Genomic DNA, 19859 nt, shown 5'->3' with positions numbered 1-19859 from the left:
CTGTCGCCGCACATTTTTATTGTGCATCAAGCGCTATTGTATATACATATCAACCTGCTATTGTTGTTGTTATACATATGTATGCACATACATATGTATATGCTAGATATTATAGACGCTCTCGACTTAAAGTTGATTCACACCGTCAAGCTGTCGCAATCATTTGATCATTTGCAGGTTGCTTTTGCAGCTAACATTTCACATAATTCATCGCCTTACTGATCAATCTATAGTCTGCTATTATTCGTTGGCTTATGCAATTTTTGTACGCTTTACTTCCAGCAATAAAAATTTAGCGCAATCACTGCGTAAAATCGAGATGTCGCAAATAGACAAAGTTTGTGTGAGGAAAAGGCAATAAAAACTGTTTGTATGATGTGCAAAATAGTCTGCCAGCCAAATGCACTCACGCACGCACACCAGCGCATAAAAAACTATGTACATACACACATAAATACATATAGACATGCATACATTAGCAAAGCGGCAATCGACCGCAAGTGGTCACCCTCACCTTTGCCACCTACACACCGGCTCACCACCAGCTGCAACACAGTTATGTACTCGCATGTGTACGCGCCATGCCATGCCATGCGACTCTATGCACAAATGCCGCCTATGCACGCATGACACCTATTCGCCTGTAAATTGGCGGCATGTGTGTGTTTGCATTTGTTTTAATTAATATTAAAAATAGGCTAAAAAGCTTAAAAATGCCGCAAATTTACATTTCACGTTTAACGCTTTCTCACTTGCACTCGCTTTCATCCTGTGCAACTCTTTCGCTTGTTGTCGTTCACTTTACATCTCCTCGCCGTCGCCGTCGCCATCGCCTCCGCTTACTCGCACTTTGTAGGCTCAACAGGACAACTGAACGCACAATTTTCCAACTTCAGCGCCCCGCGGCCATTTGACCCACACAGCGGCAACGGACCCATACCATTGCCTTCATTGAATTTCTCCCTCACTCCTGTGCGAGCTATATGCGCTCATTTGCTTTGATTCATACGCTCGCTCTCTCTCTCTCTCTTTCTAACATTTGTGTGTCTAACATGCATGTTTTGTGCTTTTGTTGTGTTGCTGCATTTTTGCAAAAATTTTGCACGGTTTAGTTTTTTTTTCATTTTTTTATTGTCCTTGTTTTTTACTTTTTCATGTCTTTTTGTTTTTTGTGTTTTCGTTCGTAGCAACTCAACTCACACACGCACAATGCGATTACAGTTATGCGTGGGCCTATTTTTATATATTAGTTCGATAATAAACATTTACAAGTGAGTGCACTTAACGTTGCCCAGACAGCCGAAAGGACGCGTCAGTCAATGAAAAGCATTCCAGTTTTCATTTAGAATTGTTGATACTTTTTACTAACCATACTTTTTGTCTAACATCTACCAATTTGTAGATTCAGTGCCGGTGCTGGTACCAATCTCAGCTCCAACGATCAATCTTGTTGGTTCTAATCTTATAAGCTATGCTTAAGCTATGAAGTATTATAACTAAGCCACAATTACAGGTATGAAAATGAATTTCTACAGTCGATGTTAATTTTTTCGAAAAGTGGCCGTGGCTCCGCTCCCAAATATGTTTTATGTATACATCTCGCAAACTTCTAAAGCTATATAAACCAAGCTTTCTGCAGTCATTTCCTTTACGTACCAAAAGTGAACAATACCTGAACTCAGATTTTTATTAAAAACTAACAGACCCTGTCACACGTTTTTGTGGCTAAGGTATACATTAAATTAGTAACATTTTCAATATAGTGAAAAAATTCTTACGCACAAAGGCGAAAACGTTATAGCCGGATTTGAAAATTATTGATATACATTATTGCAGATCTGTATTAAGCGTAAATCATCACAATTTGTTAAACTTTGAATTTTTAGTCGTATATTGAAGTAAGTAACAAATGAGCATATTTCAAAGTTGCCTCAGTCTTGGCTTCGGTGACTGATTACCTTCTACACAGCCAGCCTTGTTCTTTTTCAAAGTCAATCCTGAATTTTGTTACGCAGTATGATGAAAACTCACACTACTTTTAATTGAAAACTGAGTGATGATAATGCAGGCGTTTTCAAATAGTCTATGTGATAATTCACTACGTCATCCTGGTTTGTAGCTGTGTCAACTCTCTTGGAACGAAATTCTAAATTAAAATTACGATGAATAAGCTCTTCTTTCGAGTCCTTGATGTGACAGAAAACTGTTGGAAATATTATTAATCCGTGGAGGTGTCAACTGCGAACCTACCATGTCCAACTGCTTCTACAATCACAGTTTGATATTGTTGCAAAACCACTCGTATGGTAGTTGTTAATTGGCGATTATTTATGTGTCGCCACAAATTAGTTGATTTTAGGCATGCGATTAGTTCGTCAGAAACAGTTGATCCAGGAATAACTGGAATAGTCTGACGTAAATCACATGCCAACAGAATCCTGGCTCCGGGTAAATCTTTTTCCTGTGCAGTGTCTCCAGCGACTTCTTTGAATATCTGGAAAATCTTCGCTATAGCGCTATTTTTGGAGATTTTGCAGTGGTTTTTTTGGTGTTTTTTGATTTGCACTTTAGGGAGTAATTTCAAGGCCAAATGTACCGTTTGTCTTCCAAGTAACAGGTGCCAAGTTACCCCTATTCCCGTTATTCTATTCCCATTAGTCTACTACTAGACTTTATGCCGAATATATGGCTCAGATTTGTATGTTATCTTAATAAAATAACATCAATAAATTGCGATTGCACCCGATTTTAACCTTTCCTTACTTGTTACAAATTGTTTTGGGCTATCGACATAACCTTATAGAATTGAACAATGACATGAATATTTTAACAAAGTCAGAGTGACAACCTTCAAAATATTATGATTTTTTGTTTTCTTTGTTTATATTTTTGTTGTCAACTCAAATAAAATTCTCTTATTATTATCTTCCTCGCAATTTTTCTATATTAACTTACTTTCTAATTCTTTCCTGGCTTTCCACGAATATTTCAAGACTAAAATTAGCCAGATTGGTTTGACCGTTCTCGACTTTTTGCGAGACTAACGAATAGCAATACTACAGAATTTTTCTCTCCGTAAGAATCCATCCTTGTACTTCAAGGAATATTCTAAAAAAAAAGAATTAGCGAAATCGGTTCAGCAGTGCTCGAGTTATGCGCTTAGCAACACATTTAGCGACTAATTTTTATATTATAGATGGAAAATGGCCTCGGCGTCGCCCATTTTTGGCTCAGAAACCATAACTCCGGAACTACTACTATTATATTGATAATCGGATATTAGCATATTGGTGAAATCTGTTAACAACCACACCTATTTCCTATATAACACAATTTTGAATTCCATCAGATAAGTTCAGTTTACAATGTATACATCCAGAACCAATTAAGATATCGAAATAAAACTTTACAAAAATACTGCATCACTTATAAGTTTTCGGTCCATAAGTTTTCAAAGAGCCAGATATCGAACATTAAGAACTCAGTGTCTAAAGTTAATTTTGTACCGAAAATGTTCGAAACTCTCACAGATATTTTAATGTAATTGAGAGGGGATCTTTTTATTCTAATAGTGTTTCTTTGTACCGAAAATGGGTAAAGTTTTCTCCACATCCACTATTGCATTATTGGAATCGGAACGATTTGTAGAATTGGAATGATTTCAATTGACTTAAACCAACTAGTGTAAGATTCATTGTTAACGGTAATTTTGCTAAATGCTAATAAAATATATATACTTGTACCAATACTGTTACTTACTCACTTCCTACTAGATCGCTAGTTTTCCAAACTAACTAAATTGTTGGGATTAAATTAAAAGAAATGTAAGTGATGAGAAAAAATATATATTTTTCGGAAATGGTTTGTTGGGTCTTTTATCCTGCTTGCAGTTACCTACGCTTGTATATAATTAAGTACATAGCTGGCCAGGACGTCTACTTATGAAATTATCAAGATCCTAAAAGAGCTAAATCCGAAAAAGTCTTCAGGACACGATAATATTACTTCAAAAATGTTAATTGAGTTGCCAAATATTGCTATATCAGTGCTCTCTTTGCTCTTTAATGCAATTCTTGGTTTCGGGTACTATCCAATTTCGTGGAAAAAGTCGCAGATCATCATGATAGATAAACCTGGAAAAGACTTAACACAACCATCTTCCTACAGACCAATAAGTCTCTTACCATGTCTTTCCAAAATATTCGAAAAAGTTTTACTATCAAAAATGTCTCCTTTCCTCCACGAAAATAATATAATACCAACCCATCAATTCGGGTTTCGTGCTAAACATGGCACAGTAGAGCAAGTGAATAGAATTACAAACGAAATCAGGAAAGCATTCGAGCACAGAGAGTACTGTTCAGCTATTTTTCTCGATGTAGCTCAGGCGTTCGATAAGGTCTGGCATGAAGGCCTTTTATGGAAAATCAAAAACGTTTTACCTTACGAATTGCATAAAACATTGGAGTCATATTTAAGAAATAGGAAATTTACGGTTAAAGTAGCAGATTTTATATCCGAAGAACGAGCAATAAGGGCCGGTGTACCTCAGGGCAGTGTATTAGGCCCCACTCTGTACATAATATATACAGCAGACCTTCCAATAGCTAACAACGTATTGACATCCACTTTTGCGAATGACACAGCCATAGTAAGCCGAAACAAATGCCCCATTAGAGCATCAAGAGTATTAGAGAAGCACTTAACTTGTGTCGAAGAATGGCTAGCCAACTGGCGTATAAAAATTAATGAGCAAAAATGCAAGCATGTTACATTTTCTCTAAGGCCAGAAACATGTCGGACAATTAAAATAAACAATGTATTAGTACCCCAAGCGAATGAAGTAACTTATCTTGGGATTCACCTGGATCGAAGGCTTACGTGGCGGAAACATATAGCGAGTAAAGTAACTTGCATGAAGTTAAGAGCAGCAAATTTAAATTGGCTTCTAAACAAAAATTCTAAACTTAGCCTAGACAACAAAGTCCTGTTATACAATGCAATCATAAAACCGATTTGGATGTATGGTATTCAACTGTGGGGTACGACCTGTGCAACCAACATTGATATAATTCAGAGATTCCAATCTAAAATGCTTAGAACAATAACGGGTTCACCATGGTACATGCGTAATGAAAATATCCATAAGGATCTTGATATTCCTATGGTAAAGAAGGAAATAGAGGACAGCAGAAAGAAATATATTTCTAAACTTCGTGAACATCCAAACCCATTGGCAAACGCCTTGGTACATTCCAATCAAACTCGTTTAAAAAGAAGAGATCTACCTGCCTACTGAAGAGCAACGTCCTGCCAAAAAGCTCAAACACATTCTTGAGCTTACTTAGTTGTAAATAGATTTAAGATTTTAATACTTATTGTTAGGCTTTAAACAAAGCAGATTCAATAAATAAAGAAATATTGAAAAAAAAAAAAAAAATAGCTGGCCAGCTATTTGCGCTTATGGTCTGTTTTAGGTGCTGGCCTCTTACTTAACCACTCGATTCTCGTCAACTGCCATGCTTGATTGATTTTGCTATTTTGTACGCTTTGGCAGCTTAAACATGCACATTTGTTGTTACCCACTCACCTGGCTTAAATTTTATTAGTATTTTTTTATATTACCTAAGTTTTTAGTATTAATAAAACTTGGGCTTGTGTTCCTAGCTGAGCTGCCTATATTTATGTGGATCTGTTACATGCCCGCGTTGGAATATTGGATACTCATCCGAGCGTTTAGGAAAGTACCGTTAATGATGTTGGAGTTTAAAATTTCATATAAAATTTAAAATATTTAAAAACTAATTTATATAAAATTTTACTCTCATCAACATTCTACATACATATGTACTGTCATAAGGACTTATAGAATAACGGAAATATTCTATCAAGTTAATGCCTGTAAGTTTATTATGCTAAACTAAGCACTATTAGAATTATCTTTATACATACTATACCTTTAAAAAGTAAAAATCCAGTTACATCAGGTGATTTGCAGTGGTGGAACATGCGGGTAATGTAATTAGTTGGTAGTACGATGAAATTTGTTGCGAAAGCAAAATGAAAAAACAACATTGGAAAGTTTAAAATTTTAATGGAATTCATTGAGTTCTAATTGAGTTTATTATTACAAGTGCTTCCAGATTGTTTGACAAAATTGAAAAGAGAGATTTGTCTGACAAAAAATCCATAAAGTCTCGTCGGCAATTTGTTTAAAACTGTGGATTAAATAATACCCAGAATAATCGACTTCGTTCCACATTGGTAACGTTCAATTCTGTAACGATTTCTCGTTGGAAAAACTATCACAGTTTTCTTAAAACTCACCTATGCGTAAGATTTTTGTTATCCTCGATAACAAGTGCTAGTTAATAGTAGTAATTCCGGAGGTAAAATAAATCCCAAACCTTCTGGAGGAACATGATAGTCTTTCAAGGAAACGGTACTCTGTACATACATATTTTTTTTTGGTATGGAAGCAAACAACGTATAGCGTTGGGTATGTGAGAAATATATATTATACTAGCAGCCCGCTCCGACTTCGCACGAGTATAAACAAACATTTCGAAAGTTATAAGTTTTTACACTCTCCCATACATACGTATGTAATTTCCCGTTTCTTGCGTGGGTTCATTTAAAAAAAGTAAAATGAGGAACATTCGAAGACGAAATTACATTTTATTTGCAATGAGCTAAAACTTGATTACGACCTCTAGTCTTTGGTGTCCGTTGTCTGATTATTAAGGCGTTGGGAACGTTCAGAGCTCGACACCCTAGTGCGAGCTTGTATATTTCTAATGTTTTGTTCTTCAAGCTGCTGAACACGCTCCGTACTCGACTCTCAAGCGCGTACTTTGGAGGTTTTGAAATTGTATTCAGCAAGCCGCTGCGTGCGCTCGTTACTCGACTCACCGGCATGCGATTGCGATTGCGATAGGAACTACTCGACAGATTTCAAAGTGAAATTCGGTATATAATATTTTCTTGACACTCTGATGACACGTGTGGAAAATGGATGAAATCGGTTCACAACCACGACAACTTCCCATATAACTCAATTTTGAATTTCATCTGATTCGTTCATTTTATAATATATACATAAGGAACCAATGAAGATATCGGAATAAAACTTTACACAAATACTGTATATCATCTGTGGCTTCATTTATTGAAACATTTTCGAAATTGGACTATAACTTTTCAAGGCCCCGGATATCTACATAACGAACTCTGTGCCTAAGGCTAATTTTTCACCGATAATATGGGCAAATCTTTCAGATATGTTAATGTAATTCTGAGGAAACTTAGAAATGGAGCGCATTGCATATAAATTATGTATAGGATTGTTCTGACAAAAGTTATATGTATCTCCAAAAGTTATATGATATCTCCAAAATGTATATCGGTACATGAGTCATATTCATGAAATTTAAGTGGTAGCAAATTTTCAAGCTGAATTTATTTTAAAAGTGAATACATTTAGCTTTTCTAGCCACAATATAGCTATGAAATCCATCTAGACCTCATACCCTTAATATAATTATACCACACTAAATCTTTGTATATGTACATATGCCAATCAAAGAGATGGAGTTAGGATACATGTAACAAATTTTTGTAATGAAACTAAGTGAGTATATGACATATAGTATAACTTAGTGAGCTATGTAGTGATTTTAAAACTTTGTGTCCGAGATATCTATGCGCCTTACTCAACTCAATATGGAGGCTTATTAGAAGCTTTTTTAACTTATTAAAGGTCGAGCCCTTCCTGTACTACCACTTCCTCGTTTCTTATTACTTTGTTTTATAGCGAAAATATTTTTTCTTAAATCTGAACTACAGCCATTATTAAAACTAAATCGGTAACATTTTAATGCTGACTAGATTATTCCTACAGCATTCAATATATTTCTCGTTATTGTTGTTTTTACAAAAGCGTTTCTGATTACGGCACACTTGTGTATGATAAGGAAATCATGTGGTATAGACAAATTTTCGAAAACGCACCAGATTCAAGTAATTCAGTATACAATTGAAGTGCGAAGAATACAGACATCGGCTTATCATTGAGCATTCATAAAAAAAAACAACAACAATGTACCGCATACTATCAGCACTGTTTCTTGTCAGTGTACTCGGCAGTATTGCAAGAAATGGTGAGCAAAGAACTACAAGTGATTTGTTGAATGAAAAAAAATAAGAAAATATAATAATAATAACAAAAATATTAAACAGTTTTAATTTCCAACAGTCAGTGCAATAGAATCAGAGAAAATACGTTCCAACTGCCCTGATGAGGCGGATAAATGGCCATGTCGCAGTGGCGCATGTATCCCAATATACGAAGTCTGCGATGGCATCAGACACTGTCGCGATAGTTCTGACGAGAACGAGGAAGTTTGCAGAGATACACAATGTGCGGAGGCAAATTTTCGCTGTGCTTATGGGGCTTGCATATCGATCGAACGGATTTGTGATGGTGTTGACGATTGTTTGGATTCATCGGATGAAGAACATGAGATGTGTCTCAAAAGACGCCTTGAAGATAAATTTGGCGAAGAAGAGCAACGCAAAAATTGTGCTGGGTAAAATCATTAGAAAATTGTGCTTTCATTATTTTGGTGAAAATATATAAATGTTGATATACATATGTACTTATACTATTAAGGTATTGTGCATACGAGTATACGGATTGAACTCGCCTTCAAGTCCATAAATGCCTATAAACCTTATTATACGCCTATACGGATTCATACTAATAGATCATATAATATTTAACTTCAGATTTGGACAAATGAAATGCTGGTCCGGTCAGTGTGTTCGGACCATGGACAAATGTAATGGTGTAGTGGATTGTGCTGACGGGAGCGATGAATGGCCTAACTTATGCACCATGGATGTATGCGACGAAAACACACAATTTCAATGCAATTACGGGGCCTGCATAGACCTCAGCGCAAAGTGTAATGGCACAGAAGAATGCTGGGACAAGAGCGATGAAGCTGTAGAATTTTGTGAACTGGCTGACAATAGCACAACAATAATTCCTGATTTTACTGAAGAGCCAGCAACAAACACGACAGCTCGATATCCTATTAAATATCAGAAACCTCGTTACTGTTCTCACCAATGGATTGCAGACAATTCGGCCTATTGTACGTTAAAAAGTTCTAAAGTTAAATGTGAAAATATATTACCGGGAACAATTGTTCACATAGGTTGCAAGTAAGTTCAACAGAAAAACTAGTATAATAAGAAAATTTTAAAGACATCAGACTGTTACTAAAAATTGTGTTTGAGCCAATGGAAATGATTGGAATTCTGTGGGATTAGTGATACAGATACAGATTAAAATATCTAGTATTACCTGATATTGAAAGGGCACCGGATGCCACAGCAGCAATATAAACTGATTGAAAATACAATTCAAATAGTTCAAGGGAGGCGTAGAGATTTCGTGATTAAATCGACGTAATTCTGCTTACTTTTAAAGAGGAAACAGATTCTTGAGTATGGTCCTTACTCTAGCCCCAATATTCTTTAATAGTTTATTTACCTATAATGATTTCTTTCCGTTAGTCAACACATGGCTTTGGATTAATGAAAAATGTCTAACTTCTAAATTGTATTTTTTCTTTCCCTCTTTCAGATTTGATGTTGGTAAATGCCACAAATGCACTACAGAACTACAATGGGTTAATTTGGAAGCTGATTGTGCCTACTTTGATGATTCGTTTTCAAAGTTCACAAGATTCCTTTTTGGTTTATTTAAATAGTGTGTTATTGAATTTCCATAGTAGCGTGTGAGCATCCCATACTATTTTCCGTTCGATTGTATGTACTATTTCGGCAATTAATCATCTGGTGCGACAGAGAAAGAAATATACAAATATACATAGGTGCAAATAATGAAGAATATAGCACGTGATCAAAAATAAATTGATAAAATAGGATAAAAGAGAGAAATAGCAGACTAAACGTACATATCTCTCAAAGTTGTATTGGTTTAAGTTTACTATTGTAATTGAATAGACAATAACGCAATTATGACAAATAGCACGGCTTGGGAACTCCCTAATAATGTACAGTAATCCACGCATAAGTGCCCCTTCTTAATATACAATACTTTTGAGATACTTAAGCGGAAATGGCACTTAAATGAATCCCGCTTAAGTGCCTCGAGGTACTTATGCAGGTTTTTCTCAAATACTTCGATGTAATATTTTTTTCTTTTAGAATAAAAATCACATTTATTTATTGTTAATAACAAAATTTTTTATTTACTAGCAGACCCGGCCACACGTTTTTGTGGCTAAGGTATACATTAAATTAAGTTGGTCCAATCTTGGCTTCGGCGACGATATTGATTACTCGAGGTTGATTTATGTTACGCAGCATGATGACAACTCACACTACTTTTAATTGCAAAGTACAGGCAATTTTAAATAGTTTAGAATAGTTGACTACGTCATCCTGGTAAGTAGCTGTGTCAACTCTCTTGGACCGAAATTCTAAATTGTCGCATTAAGATCATCGATATTATTTTTTTACCACCAATATAGGTCATTCAATCAGTCATTTATGGTTATCATATTGAGGTTTCATGTCAGGAAAACTTCTCTTTCGAGTCAATGAAGTGAAAGAAATCTGTTGGAAATGCTATTAATCCATCGAGGTGTCAACTGCGACCCTACCATTTCCAACTGCTTCTACAATCGCAATTTGATATTGTTGCAAAAACACTCATATGTTAGTTGTTAATTGGCGATACTTTATGTGTCGCCACAAATTAAATGACTTTAGGCATGCGATTAGCCCGTCAGTAACAGTTGATCCAGGAATAATTGGAAGAGTCTGGCGTAAATCACCTACTAACAGAATCCTGGCTCCACCAAAAACGTTCATCGACAATCAAGATCTTTTAAAGTCCTGTGCAGTACCTCCAACGACTTCTTGAATATTTGGAAAATTTTCGTTAAAGCGCTATTTTTGACGATTTTGCTGACTGGTGTTTCGTTCATTTGCAATTTAGGAGTAATTTCAAGGCCGAATGTGCCAAATGTTTGCCTACTAACAGGTGCCAAGTCGCCCCTATTCCCGTTAACCTTGGTGGTGAAAATGAGTGAAATTGGTTCTGGAATTACATCAGCCCTCATATATTATATATGATGATTTTCTATTGGACTTTATGTCGAATATATAGGTAAAATTGTGTGTTATCTTAATAAAATTACATCAATAAATTGTGAGAGTATAAAATGTTCGGTTGGACCCGAACTTAGCCTTTCCTTATTTGTTACAAATTGTTTTGGGCTATCGACACAACCTTATACAATTGAACAATAACAAAAATATTTTAACAAAGCAACAATGACAACCTTCAAATTATAATTTTTGGTTTCTCTTTTATATTTTTCTTGTCAACTCGAATAAAATGCTCTTATTATTATCTTCCTCGAAATTTTTTCATATGTACTCACTTTCTAATCTTTTTCTGGCCTTCCACGAATATTTCAAGACTAAAATTAGCCAGATCGGTTTGGCCGTTCTCGTTTTTTTGCGGCACAAACGAACAGCAATTCATTTTTATATCATATTATTATCAAGCGACAATTATTTTTAATTCCGCACAGGACCATACAAAAATTTCAAAATTTTTAACTAGTGATATCTTTTGAATGGTATGTCAGAATCTAATAATTCAAAAAGTTATATAAAGGTTTTGAAGCGATCTTAAATAATAAATTATTTATTTCGATAAGGATTAATACTAAGGTATAAATAAAGAGCCTTTTCAAGTAGTGGTATTTTAATTAATTTTTTTATATAAAATCGCTTATTGTGAGTATCTACTAAGTTATTGTAAGTTCTACAAAATTGTAGTACATCACTTTGTTATATCTTCAATCGTTTTCGCAGCATTCGCGATTAAAGAAAGTTTTTTGGTATTTTTTTTACATTATCGGAGTTTTGGTAAGGAACCCTATTTTTTTTAAACTAAATATAGCCTAAGTCACTCAGGGATAGTATAGCTTTCCAACGGTGAAACGGTTTTTCAAATCGGTTCAGTAGTTTCGGAGCCTATTCGACACAAACAAACAAAAAAACAAACATTTCCTCTTTATAATATTAGTATAGATAACAATAAATATAAACAAGTAAGGAAAGGCTAAGTTCGGGTGCAACCGAACATTTTATACTGTCGCAATGTATTGAAGAAATTTTAATAAGATAACACCCAAATTTACCTATAAATTCGGCACAAAGTTTAATAGAATAACGAAAATCGTCCTATATAGTGCATGAGGGCTGAGGTAATTCCTGAACCGATTTCATTCATTTTCACCAGCTAGGTACACTATATCCAAAACTATACACGCACTTAATTTCGCAAAGATATAGTATCTCACATATTAACCAATACATATATGTAGATTAAAGCCCACCGTATTTTTGAAAAAACCTATAATTAGGTACGTGGGAGCTAGGAGATGTTATTATCCGATTTTAATAATTTTTGGAACAGAGACACACTATTAGAAGAAAACAATTTACTCTGAATTACATTAAATTATCTAAGAGATTTACCAATATTTTCGGTTAAAATTTACCCTTAGGCGCTGAATTCAACACCCGATATCTGGGGTCTTGAAAAGTTATAGTCCGTTTTCGACAATTTTTTCTCAAGTGAAGCCAGAGATGATATGTACTATTTGTGTAAAGTTTTATTCCGCTATCTTCATTGGTTCCTTATGTATGCATTACAAAGTGAAGGAATCAGATGGAATTCAAAATTGAGTTATATGGGAAATTGTCGTGGTTATGAACCGATTTTATCCATTTTTCACACGTGTCATCAGGGTGTCAAGAAAATATTATATACCGAATTTCATTGAAATCGGTCGAGTAGTTTCTGAGATATGGTTTTTGACCCATAAGTGGGAGATGCCACGCCCATTTTTCATTTTGTAAAAAATCTGAGTGCAGCTTCCTTCTGCTATTTCTTATGTAAAATTTAATGTTTCTGACGTTTCTCTTTAGTGAGTTAACCCACTTTTAGTCATTTTCAACCTAACCTTTGTATGGGAGGTGGGCGTGGTTATTATCCGATTTCTTTAATTTTTGGACTGTATAAGGAAACGGCTGAAAGACACGACTGCAGAAAGTTTGGTTTATATGGCTTTATTGGTTTGCGAGTTATATACAAAAAACCTATTTGAGGGCGGGATCACGCCCACTTTTCCAAAAAAATTACATCCACATATGTCCCTCCCTAATACGATCCTATGCTCCAAATTTTATTTTCATAACTTTATTTATGGCTTAGTTATGACACTTTATAAGTTTTTGGTTTTCGCCATTTTGTGGGCGTGGCAATGGTCCGATCTTGCCCATTTTCGAAAGCAACCTCCTCAGGGTGCCAAGGAATACGTGTTCCAAGTTTCGTTAATATATCTCAATTTTTACTCAAGTTATCCGTTGCACGGGCAGACGGACGGACGGACGGACAGATATTTAAGCGGGGATCACTGTATTCTGCATTGCTATTTCATTCATAATCCAATGATTTTGTACTTGTTTTTGTTATTATATTATTAATTAAAGTAACTTATGGCGTAGATACTGAATGATATAATGCTCTCCCTTAATTATTGAGATATTCACTATTCAGATATATGCTCTATATCAAATCAATGAAAAAAAGGCTCGAAATTAAATGTTTTGGGTATTTGGATATGGGGAGTGAAATCATAATGACAAACTGAATGGATATTAGAGCGAGGCTTGAACCGATTTCATCACTACATTGAGTATATGGTGACTAGAGGAAGATCTTAGCTGATTGCTTTGAACTAAAGTTTTTGTATATTTGGGATAAGGTCCACTAGGACTATGAATATCAATATACATATGTATATATGTAGTATTGGAGACTAGTGTAGTTCATAGACCAATTCAACCCATGTTCGCCAAAATACCATCTATATATTAGTTACTTAATTATACTGGGATATTTTACATAGTGACCGATATATACTGCATTTACACTTATACATACCGGAATGTCATTAAAAAGTGAAAAAATCATTGTATAGTATACATGGGAAGCAGTTAATCAATTTTATCTCGGCTAACTATGACACTAAAGACCACAATGTCAGCATATGGAGTTTGAATAGAGAGACATGTCTGATTTCGACTATTTTTAGCTGACCATTGACACACCTATTAATTATAATTTTTTTTGCTAAGTTCTATTTCGATATATTCATTGTCTAAAGTGAATGAATATGAAAGATTTACTTAATCATAATATGTCTAAAACTATTGAATTCGATAAAGACCTCATTCCAAACCCAATAACATTTTGAGGCTTTTCGTCCTACTTTCCTAGCCTGTTTTATAGATACATATAAAGTAGTTCTGAGTTAAATACCTAATGAAATCGGTCCGTATATATCTTTAACAACCAATATAATTTTTACCAATAAATAAACGATGTTTCTTTTAGCGCTATTAGATTTCCACTCAATCGTAATGGAAAAAGCTAGAAGAATTTTAATTAATTACTTTCAGATTGAGGCAAGTGACATAAATGATATGTACTTTCGTTGCACTCGAGGATGGTTTAATAGATTTAAACGTCGAAATAATCTTCACAACATAAAGATTACACCACTATCGTAGGCTGAATTCATCCAGCAACGTTAAAAACAATAATTACCAAAGAAACTATGCTCCAGAAATAGTTTTTAATCTTGATGAAACAGGCTTGTTTGGAAAAGCATGAACATTTCTATCCAGTGAAGAGAAAAGAGCACCAGGATTTATAGCTGCATGAGATCGCTTAACGCTTGCGGATATGTCGAATTAAAACCACTACTTAAGGCTTATCCAAATTTTACATCACCTGTAATTTGGGTGTCCAATAAAAATAAAATGCACATATTTGCTTGTCTGTTAACCGTTATTGCGACATATTATATCTATAGCTATTTTAAGACAAATTGCTTGCGGCGTACATTTAAGCAAAAAAAGACAGAGCAGAGTAGCAATCAATAAGAGAATTATGAAAATGGAGATAATTTCTTGGAATGAGATAACAGAAAGATCTTGAAAGGAGTACAAAAGAACAGTTAGCCAGATTTATGTAAAACTGAAGACATTAGTTATTTATCATCCATATGGATGAATTAGTGGAATTAGCACAAACAAGCCGGAAATAAATGTGGAAGTCTTCCAAGGAATACATAGTTCAAGAAACAGTGTCTTCTTCTTCTATCTATCTTTCTATGATGAGTTCAAAGAATTAACTGAGCAAGAACCAAAAAAAATATTGATAGTAGGGATTTCGAAGAAGACCAAACAGAACTTTCAATAGCTTTTGTATAAAGCTATTTGACCACTAGTAAATATACGGAATTAGGGACCTATTTGTTAAAAATTATCTACATTTTTACAGGAGTTACAGGAGGAGGAAAGCAAGACGGGGTGTTAAAGATGCTTTAACAACTGAGAACGCAAAATAAAAAAGGAAATTACATTAGATGTCTTATTGACAAAAAGGTACTAAACGGGGTATTACTGTATTCCCAATATTCTCTTTAAATTTCGACTGCATACAATTCAGATCTTCCTTACTCCTTTATTGTTATTTTTAAACAAACAAATGTTGTTAAAGAAATGGTTCTTCCCTAAGTTAGTTTGTTTTATTATATTATAGTATAGTATATAGTAATATTAGATAATAATGAGGCAGTAGCAATGACCACGTTATAAAATAAAGCAACGTTATGATTTAGTACATTAGTATATTTATAATATCGCAACATGTTGCTTAGAGTAACAACATAAAGCCAAAAGAATTCGTCCATCTGTCTGCGCAAGCTATAATTTGTGTAAAGATTAAAATATTTCGATGACCATTGCCACGCCCAGAAATTGGCGTTAATTTAAAAGCTGTAAGTGCTATAAGTAAGCCATAAATAAAGCTATGAAAGTAAAATTTGGTACAATCATAGTAGAGAAGGGCATATTTGGAGAAAACTCTGGATGGACCCCTAATAAGTTTTTTTTACATGTCACGAAAACTACTAAAACTATATAAACCACACTAACTCTACATATTTTCTTTTAGTATACCATTATACGTCATGAAAATGACTGACAGGATAATAACCACTCCCAACTCTAATATATTTTGGTACATAATATTTCCATGATACCATGATAGTACGGATGGAAAATAGGAGAAATCGGCAATTTGGGATTCTATCTGATTCGTTAACTTTAAAATACACAAATCAAGAATAACTGACTATAATTTATCAAGGTGTCGATGTATAATTTTTACCGAATATATCGTTAAAAAAATAAAAGTTGATTTATAAATAAATTTAAATATAAGCTTGTTTAAAAGGCTTTCGTTTCTGCTTTCCTTATCAACAACGAATATAAAATATTTAAATCCGTAAAGTTAGCTTTGAGTTCTCACAAAACAACATACATTTATGATAAGAATGTACATATATGTAGGATATACACAAAGTAAATACATATATCGTTTCCTTTAAGTTTCTGCATAATTCACATATAATCTTTTTATACTCTCGCAGCAAAGTTGCTAAAGAGAGTATAATAGTTTTGTCCACATAACGGTTGTTTGTAAGTCCTAAAACTAAACGAGTTAGATGGGCGGAATCAGATCACTGCCACACCCACAAAATAGCGATAACCGAAAACTCATAAAGAGCTATAACTAAGCCATAAAATAAGCTATGAAATCAAAATTTGGTGCAAACGATTGTTCTAGGAAGAGGCATATTTGAAAGTAATTTTATTGGGAAAGTGGGCGTGACCCCGCCTCCTACTAAGTTTTTTGTACATATCTCGTAAACTACTAAAGCTATATCAACGAAACTTTCAGGTGTCGTTGTTTTCAGGCATCTCCTTATATAGTCTAAAAATGGAAGAAATCGGATTATAACCAAGCCCACCTGCCATACAAAGGTTATACTGAAAACTACTAAAAATGCTTTAATTCAGTAAGGAAAACCAACAGAAACCTTAAAATTCATTATAAAGAAGGTACAGAAGAGCTGTATTCAAAATGGTATACAAAATTTTAAATGGGCGTGGCCCCGCCCACTTATGGGTCAAAAACCATATCTCCGAAACTACTCGACCAATTTCAGTGAAATTTGTAATATTTCCCTTGCATCCCAATTATATGTTGTGTAAAATGGGCCAAATCGGATCACAACCACGCCTACTTTTTATGTACCAAAACTTTGAAGACGATCTGAACCGTTTACTTTACAATATATAAAGAAAGCACTAGTGAAGATATCGGAACAGAACCTTGCACAAATACTACATCTATAGTGTGACATCGCCCTTCTAAAAATCGTCGAAATCGGACCATACATTTTCAAGGCCCCATATATCGAACATGAGGACCTCAGGGTTTCTAATTTTTTTTGTACCGAAACTATAGGTCTAAGTAAATCTCTCAGATATTTTGAAGAAATTCAGAGGGAATATCTTTATTTAATAATATGTCTCCGTGCCTAAAATACGTGAAATCGTGACATAAATTCACCTAACTCCTACATACCTAATATTAGGGTTTCCAACTTTCAATGGACTTTATACCATATATCCGACGAATATGTGGGTCAAATTGTGTATTATATAACATTAATAAAATTAATAAATAAATTGCGAGAGTATAAAATGCTCAGTTACACCCGAACTTAGCTCTTCCTTACTTGTTATATTTATCTTGGGAAAATCCAAACTCACATTCCAATGTATAAAAATTATCAGCAATGCTCTACGCTAAGAATGTACTTACGACTATATTAATTTTTTCTAATATTAAATATTTGTATTGTTATATATACATACATATATATAAATGTAGGTAGGCAGCAAAATCATCACTTGGTCAAACGTGGTTTTAAATCCGGACCGAGTCAAAAGCAAAACTATAAAACAAACAAGTAAGGAAGGGCTAAGTTCAGGTGTAACCGAACATTTTATACTCTCGCAATTTATTTATTTAACTTTATTAATATTATATAATACACAATTTGACACACATATTTGACATATATTTTGTATAAAGTCCATTGAAAGTTGGAAACCATCATATTAGGTTAGAAGCACCGAGGTCCTCCTGTTCGATATATGGGGTCTTAAAAACCTATGGTCCGATTTCGGCGATTTTTAGAATGGGGCTGCCACACTATTAACATAGTATTGCATAATATTTGTGCACCGATATCTTCACTAGTGCTTACTTTATATATTGTAAAGTAAACGATTCAGGTCGTTCAAAGTTCTGGTATATAGGAAGTAGGCGTGGTTGTGAAGCGATTTGGCCTATTTTCACAACATATCATTGGGATGTAAGGAAACTATTACAGCCAAATTTCATTGAAATCGGTCGAGTAGTTCCTGAGATATAGTTTTTGACCCATAAGTGGGCGACGCCACGCCCATTTTCCATTTTGTAAAAAAATCTGAGTGCAGCCTTTATCTGCCATTTCTTATGTGAAATTTAGTGTTTGTGACGTTTTTCGTTAGTGAGTTAACCCACTTTTAGTAATTTTCAACCTAACTTTTGTATGGGAGGTGGGCGTGGTTATTATCCGATTTCTTTCATTTTTGGACTGTATTAGGAAGTGGCTAAAAAAAAACGACTGCAGAAAGTTTGGTTTATATAGCTCTATTGGTTTGCGAGATATGTACAAAAAACTTAGTAGGGGCGGGGCCACGCCCACTTCCCCAAAAAAATTACATCCAAATATGCCACTTCATAGTGCGATCCTTCATTCCAAATTTTATTTCCATAGCTTTATTTATGGCTTAGTTATGGCACTTTATGTGTTTTTGGTTTTCGCCATTTTGTGGGCGTGGCAGTGGTCCGATTTTGCTCATTTTCGAAAGCAGCCTTCCTATGGTGCCGAGAAATAAGTGTGCCAAGTTTCATCAAGATATCTTAATTTTTACTCAAGTTACGGACGGACAGACAGACATTCGGATTTGAACTCCACTCTTCACCCTGATCACTTTGGTATTATAACCCTATATCTAACTCGTTTAGTTTTGGGTGTTACAAACAACCGTTATGTGAACAAAACTATAATACTCTCTTTAGCAACATTTGTTGCGAGAGTATAAAAATTGTATTATAATTTTTCCTTGTTTAAAATGATCCAGTGTATGAAATTTGTATTTGAAATAATAAAAAGGACGTTGCCCAAAATATATGTATGCTTGGAGAAGTGTTGAAGCTGCTATATCAAATGATAATTTGCTCCAAGTGTCTAATCCATTCAAGTGTCTTTGGCTGTCTACCGCACCGTTTCAACGCAAAACTTATATATATATATATATATTTGGCGTAGGAACCGCTTTAAGCGATTATAGCCGAATCCACCAGAGCGCGCCACTCATTCCTCCTTTTTGCTTTTTGGCGCCAACTGGAAACACCAAGTGAAGCCAGGTCACTTTGCACTTGGTCTTTCCACCGGAGTGGAGGTCGTCCTCTTCCGCGGCTTCCTCCAGCGGGTACTGCATCGAATACTTTCAGAGCTGGAGTGTTTTCTTCCATCCGTAAAACATGACCTAGCCAGCGTAGCCGCTGTCTTTTTATTCGCTGAACTATGTCAATGTCGTCGTATAAATCGTACAGCTCATCGTTCCATCGTCTGCGGTATTCGCCGTTGCCAATGTTTAGAGGACCATAAATCTTTCGCAAAACCTTTCTCTCGAAAACCCCAAGAGTCGTCTCATCGGATGTTGTCATCGTCCACGCTTCAGCGCCATACATCAGGACGGGAATAATG

The 19859-nt window shown here is 34.8% G+C and overlaps 2 protein-coding genes across 3 annotated transcripts in view; one reads left to right on the top strand and one right to left on the bottom strand.

Annotated features, from left to right (window-relative positions):
- Window positions 1–19859, bottom strand: part of LOC105213641 (zinc finger protein rotund) — a 161544-nt gene that overhangs the window by 50960 nt on the left and 90725 nt on the right. The gene's annotated exons all lie outside the window — the stretch shown is intronic.
- LOC105213585 (low-density lipoprotein receptor 1) lies at window positions 8001–10051 on the top strand. The gene is made up of 4 exons (XM_011186504.3): window positions 8001–8159; window positions 8255–8588; window positions 8788–9228; window positions 9653–10051. The coding sequence occupies exons 1-4, from the start codon at window positions 8099–8101 to the stop codon at window positions 9777–9779; spliced, it is 963 nt and encodes a 320-aa protein (XP_011184806.2). The 5' UTR covers window positions 8001–8098; the 3' UTR covers window positions 9780–10051.

The sequence above is a fragment of the Zeugodacus cucurbitae genome, chromosome 2 (assembly GCF_028554725.1).
Source record: "Zeugodacus cucurbitae isolate PBARC_wt_2022May chromosome 2, idZeuCucr1.2, whole genome shotgun sequence".
Classification (NCBI taxonomy): domain Eukaryota; kingdom Metazoa; phylum Arthropoda; class Insecta; order Diptera; family Tephritidae; genus Zeugodacus; species Zeugodacus cucurbitae.
The sequence above is the reverse complement of the archived record's forward strand: the minus strand, read 5'-3'. Positions and strand labels throughout refer to the sequence as shown.

What these genes read in the sequence shown, in the direction of transcription:
- LOC105213585 (XM_011186504.3), top strand. Translation starts at nt 8,099, where the DNA reads ATGTACCGCATACTATCAGCACTGTTTCTTGTCAGTGTACTCGGCAGT. An exon ending in CGGCAGTATTGCAAGAAATG is followed by an intron (nt 8,160 to 8,254) that starts GTGAGCAAAGAA and finishes AATTTCCAACAG; the next exon opens with TCAGTGCAATAGAATCAGAG. An exon ending in CAACGCAAAAATTGTGCTGG is followed by an intron (nt 8,589 to 8,787) that starts GTAAAATCATTA and finishes ATTTAACTTCAG; the next exon opens with ATTTGGACAAATGAAATGCT.